The sequence below is a fragment of the Dipodomys ordii genome, unplaced genomic scaffold (assembly GCF_000151885.1).
Source record: "Dipodomys ordii isolate 6190 unplaced genomic scaffold, Dord_2.0 Scaffold25, whole genome shotgun sequence".
Taxonomy (NCBI): Eukaryota; Metazoa; Chordata; class Mammalia; order Rodentia; family Heteromyidae; genus Dipodomys; species Dipodomys ordii.
The window spans coordinates 3,875,109-3,883,785 of NW_012267241.1; the positions used below are offsets into that span (position 1 = coordinate 3,875,109).

At 41.4% G+C, this 8,677-nt stretch overlaps 1 protein-coding gene across 1 annotated transcript in view; it reads right to left on the bottom strand.

Annotated features, from left to right (window-relative positions):
* Pik3c3 (phosphatidylinositol 3-kinase, catalytic subunit type 3) overlaps positions 1-7,383 on the bottom strand; it is a 130,131-nt gene extending 122,748 nt beyond the window's left edge. Inside the window, exon 1 of the mRNA XM_013014796.1 lies at positions 7,310-7,383. Within this exon, the coding sequence (XP_012870250.1) occupies positions 7,310-7,383 (74 nt within the window). The remainder of the gene's footprint in view (positions 1-7,309) is intronic.
* Between the last annotated feature and the right edge of the window lie 1,294 nt (positions 7,384-8,677).

Sequence of the window (8,677 nt, forward strand, 5' to 3'; positions counted from 1 at the left end):
TATTGCGTTGAATTTGTAGATAGCCTTGGGAAGTATTGCCATTTTCACGATGTTAATCTTTCCAATCCAGGAGCATGGGAGGCTTTGCCATTTTTTAAGTTCTGTGTTGATTTCCTTTTTCAAGATTTTAAAGTTTTCATCAGAGAAGGATATTTCTTATATAAAAATCTTTTATTTTATTTTATTTTTTCAGGTAAGGGGTAGGTTTATTCATCGTTCTGGCTGCCACCAGGCCATGTTGACCCTCCACGTGGCTGGGAAAGGCTTGGGAAAGAAAGAGAGCTGGGAAAGGCCTGGGAAAGAGAGAGAGCTGGGAAAGAGAAAAAAGCTAGAAAGGAGCTGAGAAGGAAACAGCTGAGAAAGAGCGTCTGGGCCTGGGCTCGGCCTTATCTAGGGTATGGGCGGAGAAAGGTGTGGCCACATCAAATTCAGATGTGACCTCTTCCAGGTGTGCCAGTTGCCTAGGTAATGCAGGTACTGGGTGGAGACTTTGCTGCGAGGAGGGTGGAGTCTGCTCATCATCCAGGAGCGGACCTTACATTCCAGCCTTTTAATAATCATGAACTAGGGCACGGATTCTCTCTGGCTACTTCCTGCTGACAAGGGACTTGACGTTAGGGGTAAAGGCTGGAATTTGGTCCCCTCCCAGAGAAGGCAGTGAGCAGCAGCTGTCCCTTGGTGGCGTGAGTCCTTAGATGAAGTCTGGAGAAGTCTCATGAGGCCTTGAGGGGCTAGGAAAAAAAATACTAGAGAGCAAATAAATGGCAAGAGGAAGGACTTGGGGCTGAAAAATGTTGGTAGAAATGTCCCTAGCTATTTCTGACATCTGGCGACTAGGTAGAGAAGTCAGGTAACAAAGGCAAGAATATAAATTTCTGTCTAGTTAATAGGTAGACAGATATGGACACTAGATGGGCAAGCTTCTCACTTCTATTGACCTTCCGGCTCTGGTTAATTTTGAAAGGGCAGGCACAAAGTTGCTGATATGACATTATCTCCTCTTACTCCTCTCCATGGTCCCTTGTTCCCCAGACTGGCTGAGTCTAGGTGCTTGTTGCTGGGGTGGCTTGTCCCAGTTGATATTCAAGGAGGATTGAACTCAAGGCCTGGGCACTGTTCCTGAGCACTTCTGCTCAAGGCCAGCACTGAACCACTTTGAGTACCACTTGCAATGTTTGCTGGTTCGAGATAAGAGTCTTGAGCTATGCTTCCAGCCTGGCTCTTTGCAGGTTAGTTGGGAGATGGAGTATTAGGGATTTTTGAGCCTGGGCTGGCTTTGAACTGCAATCTTTGCCACAAAAGCCCTTTATTATTTCCAATTAAAGCAACAAGGAGATCAAGTAGAATAAGTAGAGTTTACCTGGTTCTTATCAAGAACTGACCCACAAATATTCTGCAATGACAAAACTCATTAGATGTGATGAGAATTTTAGCACAGATATGCCCAGTATTTTAGAACCACCGTAGTCAGTAGTAGAATACACAACAGAAAACAAAAAAGGCAAAACTCAAAACCTAAAATTTTGACAACAATGTGTAGACATCTTTGCTAACAAATTACATCAGATGGTTGGGCCTCACTGACCAGGGCCTGTGAAAAGAGCATCTTGTTAGCAAGGCATCTTAGAATAGATGGATGGAGTAGTAAACTTAGTGGAAGGTTAAGGGTCAGATGGGGCCAAACCCTTAACCCACCATGTGGCCAAGATGATGAACTCAAGATGGCAAATTTCTGAAAAAATGAAAAGAAACCCTGAACAAATAGATCAAGCCTACATTGGCTAGCCTTTGAGAGGGAACCTAGGGGGGTGGGTCCCCGGGACCCAGCCTGAGTCGCACTCTTCAGGGCACAAGCCAAAATGTAGAAAAGAGAAAGGGAGAGATAGGGAAAGTTGGACATGACTGGCAGAGAGAGAGAGCAAAGAGAACCTGAAAGTAAACAGACTTCTGACCATTTACCATTGCAGTGGCAAAACTGTCTACTTCTGAGAATGGCATAAAAATTAGGCGTTCTGGCTTTCCAGGGAGCACAGGAGGCATTTCAAAGGGGTTTCACGGCTCTGGCGTGACTCACAGCACCCCATTAAATGAGTAGGAGAGTCAGTCTGGTGAGTGAAGGAGAGCTGACCAGGCAGAAGCGGCATCCCGACTTCCCCCGGAGCCCTCTAGAGAGAAATGGCCAAGCCTCCAAAGGCAAGTGTCCTTGGCTTCAGAGGTGACTGGCCTTTCAGCTAAAGGCCGTAGGAGCTCTCTGGCGTGGCGCCACGTCTGGACAGAGACTGAGCAACAGAGAACCATAGAGAGTAGTTTCACTCACCAGAGCAGAGAAGTGGTGTGGACGTGGATGTGAAGGCCAGCAATTGTATCGATGCGCTGTGTCTGCAGCAGACAGACGGGTTCGCAAAAGGCCATCAGAACTGTGGGTATTCCTCAAAGCAAAAAGGGAAAAACAAACAAAAAAAAGAGGAAAAAAACCGGAGAGGAATCCACCTATCCTGACTTTAAGCCCTTTATCCGAGTCACCGCACCATTTATGTTAGGTTTTTAAAAAAAGGTAGCTGAGTAAGAACAGCACCACGCACGTGGTATTCAGGTAAAGGATGGGTTTATTCATTGTTCTGGCTGGCACAGGCCATATTGGCCCTCCACATGGCTGGGAAAGGCCTGGGAAAGAGAGAGAGCTGGGAACAAGAGAGCTGGGAAAGAGAGAGAAAAAAAGCTAGAAAAGAGCTGAGAAGGAAAGAGCTGAGAAAAAGCTTATATAAAGATCTTATAACCTGCTTTAAGATGCTTCCAGAAATTTCTCCTCTGTGTTTGTAAGGCTTGTATTGATATAGAGGAACACAAGGGAGTTGTGAGAAACCTTCCTGCTTCTTCAGCTTCTTATGGACTTAAGCTTCCTATGCCCCTTTAGAGGCAAATGTGAATGGAAGATCTGATATTCTTGATTTGTCATAGTCAATGTCTTTAAGTACATTGACAGTGAGAACTTTACTGTGGGAATTTGATTTACTGGAATAAAACCATTGGCTTTAGAGACTTCAATTTACACCAATAATACATGCAATCTCTGAGAGGTACACACTGTGTTCGAAGCCTACTTTATATTTTATCATGTTCTTATTTTAGTCCATGGTAAAGAACGTAGATCAGATAAACCAGTAAATTTTTGCTTAAGGACAGTCATTAGTGAGGCTTTTCTGTTCCTACCTAAATGAATAGATGCATTCATTTGTAAGTACATATATGTAGTCCATATATGTATGTGTGCAAGCATGGATATATGGTCTGTCTGTTATTTTAATTTTCATGAAAAGTGGAGCTTCTATTGATTATTTTACAGTCTATTAATATATTAGAGGAAAGTTTTTATTCTGCAGGCTGCATATTCTGTGTATTTGTGCATCCTATAATACAAGTGCCCTGATTCTAGCTATCTAGAGGGCAGTAACAAACTCTAAGACAATTTAGTATATAACTGTTAAATAGTATTTAATGATAGTAAAAAGAGGTTTGTTTTTTTAGCTTCCTATAGTAAAACTATAGGTTATCTGTAGTTGTGGCTAGTTACCACAATAAGGAGCGACAGAAAGCTTCCCACACTAATTCAACAATTGTGGAAAGCATTCTTGCTTTCAATAATGGTGCCTAGGGCTAGATCTGCCCCTATCTAACGGGTGAACCTGGAGAAATTATGTTATTCTGATAAACTTCCATTGGTTAACTATGTAAAATTGCTCAAAATATTCCTGAGAGTAATAATTGCTCAATTAAATATTAGCAATTATAATTAGTGTTATCTGCCTCTTATATACCTGTCAGCTACATACCTGTCAGCTAGAGAGAGAATGCTACAATAAATTACCATTCTTTCCCAGTTTTTTAAGAGCCTAGCAACTCAGGAGACTGAGATCTGAGAATCATGGTTCAAAGTTAGCCAAGGCAAGAAAGTCCCTGAGACTCTTACCTTCAATTAAACACCAAATATCTGGAAGTGAAGGTGTGGCTCAAGTGGCAGAATGCTAGCCTTGAGCAAAACAGCTCAAGGATAGCATCCAGGCCTTGTGGTTAAGCCCAGGACCAATACCAAAGAAGGGGAGGTAGAGGAGAAGGAGGAGGAGGAGGAGGAGGAGGGGGAGGGGGAGGGGGGGGGGGGGGGGGAAAGGGAGTAAAGGGAGGAAGAAGAAAAGAAAGGTATACATTACATAAAGTGAAGTAAGCCAGACCCAAATAAACATAGGGTGCATGGTTTCCCTCTTTTATAATAAGTAGAATATGTCTAGGGTATTCTTAGCAGAGGATCAAATAGCTCAATAGCTATGTACATATGAACATGTAAATGATACTTATTGAAATGAACTCCGAGAAATGGAAACAAGAGTTTGGGTTTTTTTTTTTTTGTTTTAAGTATACTGTTTGCAATTATTTCTTTTTTCTCTTTTTTTCCCCTCCTTTGGTCTATTCCCTGTTTTTACTGTTTTTTATTTCAGTACCTTTTGTCTTGTATATAAGTCTCTCTGATTTGGGGAGGGTATTGGGGAAGCACTAAAATGGGGGGGGAGGTGAATCAATGCAACAGCAATACTCACTAAATACTATATTAGAAATGAACTTTACAAGTTGGGGGAAGGGGATTGTGGGGAAAGAAAGTGGGATAAAATGAGGGAGGGAGTAACACTGTTTAAAAAGAAGGTAGCCCAGCACTGTGGCTCATGCCTGTAATCCTAGCTACTCAGGGGGCTGAGATCTGAGGATCGCAGTTCAAAGCCAACCTGGGCAGGAAAGTCCGTGAGACTCTTATCTCCAATAAGCCACTAGAAAACCGGAAGTGGCACTGTGGCTCAAGCGGTAGAGCACTTGCCTTGAGCTGAAAAGCGCAGGGACAGCACCCAGGCCCAGAGTTCAAGCCCCACGACAGACAAAATAAAAAGGAAAGGTACTCATTACTTTACTAACCTCCCTGTTTATCACCTTTACAATAAAGATATATATGTGTATGTGTGTATGTGTATGTGTGTATGTGTATGTGTGTATGTGTGTGTGTGTGTGTAGTAGGATGCAGAAACTCAGAGCAGAAATCAATAAATTAGACTGCAAATATCTCAAAAGAAAGAAAGGTATACATGCTGTAACAGAGATGCTCAGCAAATTTGCTCTGAACTGAATAGCAAAGGAAACAGAGAGCTCTTGGTGACATTTAGAGTCATTTTATATGGACATGTATGTCAGGAGTAGTTGTAACTTCTCTAAGTATGTCTGTCTTTCTAAACAGACTTATTTTAAAATTCCTTGCCCAGTAGCTCACTGACTAGGAAACCCAGGGAATAAAGCTAGTATCTGACATTCATAGTTCATCTGTGAATGAACAAAACATCACAGTGGAGGAGGTGCATCTTGGGAATTCGAAGTTCTTATCTGCCTCGTTCTACCAGTCTTCTTCCTCTTCTCATATCAGCTCTCTGTGAGGGTGGAACCAGTTACTTACTTGTGAGATAGAGTTGCACAAAGATGCAAGGCAAGTATTTTTCTTTTATTTTTCTTGCCTTTTTTCCTCTTTTTCTCAAAGTTTATTTTTACTAAATGAGCTGCAAGAGCTTCAAGCTTACTGTTTCTTAGAATCAACAGTAAAGAGCCCTGCACCGCTGACAATGTTTGGAGTTTTTCTCTCTCTGGATTTTAGGCCTTTTTCACAATGCTGATGCACGTTTTTTAGCTATGTTAGTTCTGTAATGTTAGTGCTGAATGTTTTCATAATATTCCCCTGGTAGTCAGAAGCAGGGAAAGATTTATTTTAAAGGGGGAAAAAAAGAGATCATTATTTCAGCCCCAGAGTCACAAGTGAAGAAAGGAGACTTGGAAAGTACAAATGCAATCTTCCCGGCTCAAACTCCAAACAATCTCAGGTTCTGCCCTTTCCATTTGTTTATCATTTCAATTACAGAAGAGAGCTGTCACTACAATTTTTTTTTTTGGGTCCAGTCGTGGGGCCTGAACTCTGGGCTTGGGCACTGTCCCTCAGCTCTTCAGCTCAAGGCTAGTGCCCTACCACTTGAGCCACAGCACCACTTCCGGCTTTTTTCTTTTTGCTTATGTGGTGCTGAGGAATTGAACCCAGGGCCTCAGGCATATAAGGCAAGCGCTCTACCACTGAGCCAACTTCCCAGCCCCTGTCACTACAATTTTTGTGTCTATTTTTGAAAAGAAGGAAAGGAAATTTTAACCAATTAATCTTTAGACAATTTTATCAACTTTTTTCTCTTCAAAATCATCTAACTATAATTTGTTTCATTTCTGTGATATTCCTTGTACTCTTTCCACTGGCATTTACTTCCAAAGATAACCAGTTTCACCTTTAAAAAAAAATCTATGGTTCTTATGAGCCAATGGTCTCTTCTGTGAGTGTTGGTAGTAGAGTTTGACCTTACAGCTTTGTATGTTCAGCTTTCTTGCTCAGAAGTGGTGCTCTACAATTTGAGCCAGATTGGAGATAGAATCTTTCATACTTTTCTGCCTGGGCTGACTTAAAATCCTTAGATTGCAGCCTCCTGAGATTCTAGGATTACAGGAGAGAGAGACCATTTAAGCCATTGAAATATTAAAAGTTCCACTGATTTAATATGGAAACTCTGGTTGTTCTCAGAAAAATCCAGAACTGGTGCTGTGGCTCAAGTGGTAGAGTGCTAGCCTTGAGCAAAAGAAGCTCAGGGACAGTGCCCAGGCCCTGAGTTCAAGCCCCAAGACTAGCAAAAAATAAACTATTACACTCTCAGATTCTTATTCTGGACAACATAGATCAATTTAAAATTTTCTGTGTGTAACAGAGCACCAAGAGAAAGATCTGAATGGGGAAAGAATGGAATGGTTTGCCTTCTCACCTCTGGTCTCAACTCTTAGCTAGAGGTGTGGCTCAGAGTAAAAGCACCTCCTAGCAAATGAAAAGACCTAAATTCAATTCCTAATACCACTACAAATTAATAAAGACTTGATATTGGATGAGTTCTCTGCTTTCTTTATTGTTCCTCCTGTATCCTAGATGAAGTCTTACAGAGGCTTTCAAGTTGTACCAAGAGAAACAGAAAAAACTCCAAAAGAAAACCTGTGTACATTAGCCAAACAAGGTGGACTAACAGAATACCATTGAAAATCTCCACATACTCCCACCCTTGTTTCACTGGGTCTGAGCAAGGAGTGAACCTGGCATCTCAGTCCCAGCTCTAGCTTTGTAGATACAAGAAGCAGGTCTCCAGTCTTTCTGTGTGCCTGAGTGAGGGATTGATAGCTCATACACAGAAGAGTGGTAGCAGGATACAGTCCAACAGCTGTCTGAGCCTTCACCATCAGTAGGAACTCTGTGGAGCAGCAGAGTAGAAGATCAGTCACCATGATGTTTCACTCCTTCCAGCCCAACAGGTCTTTAAGTGAGGAACTGGTAGTGAGACTGAATAAGGCTGTGCAAAGCAAGGCCAGTCTGCACTGAAATTCCCCTGGATGCTCCCCATAACTGTCATGTATCCAGAACAAATGGATAAGTAGCAAGCAAGAATAGTTGGCATTCCATGAATTCTCCTATAGTCTTCTGGACCTGGCTTGTAGCTGAGTTTGTGCCGTACTGGCAGCAAGACTTTGGGGTTGGTGCTATCCCCTTTCATGCACTAGGATGCCAACTTGGCTGAAGTGAAATATGCAATGTATTAGACCTATCTCAAAATACAGTAAGTGTCAGCACTCCAACTGAGACATGTTACCACACATTGTAATGTGGAGAACACAGAGGGGCCACAGTCAAAGAGCAGGTCCTTCTGGAGCCTAGCCACATTGTTTGAAGGGTGATACCCCGATAAGTAAGTGTATCTTGTCACTCAGTGGCTAAGAACTGGGGAGAAATGAGTGTCAGCTCTCCGCCTTTGGACTTCACGCTGAATCAAGTGATGCTTTCTTGTGTTGGTTAAAGTCTTGTTTTTAAATATTTTTAGAAACCAAAATCTGTATGAAGAAGCATAGATTTAAGCTGCGTCAGTCCCTCTGCTCAAGGATTCAATTGAATTACAATTTCAGAACAATCTTTTTACTTGTCAAGCGAGGGTCTATCTCCAGTACACTGAGCTATCATTCCTTGCAAGACTGAAGCCAAATGGATGTCAATTTGGAAAAAAATATGAGAAATATATTATTTATAGCTTGCAAAGTTAAATAGCTCTTCTGACTACAGTGTTTAAGAATAATGGAAATTCCCATTAATAACCAGACAGAAGTTTTTGATCTATTACTTACGATTGTGATAAAAATCTGTGTGTATTTATGTACAAAATTTGAGAGATTGAGTTGATTGGCTCCCTGAAATATCTACCTTTTCATGTTATACATGCTTATAATTAAAGAAAGAGCACCCATTTTTTCATGTCCTGCAGTATGAAAGAAGAAATAATCACTGGCTCAAAGCAAGGTGGAACATTTCTCTAATCCCAGCATTTAGGACACTAAAACAAGAGCAGGAAAAAGGAAGAGAAGAAATTATTAGTATTGATAAGCTTCCTATTTAATTTGTTTTCAAGTGATTGTTAATTATGCTAGGATATAATTTGCTCTGGATCTAATTTGCCTCTGATCTATTTGTTTTTTACATTTTATTGTTATTATAAAGGTGATGTACAGAGGGGTTAGAGCTATTTGGTCTATT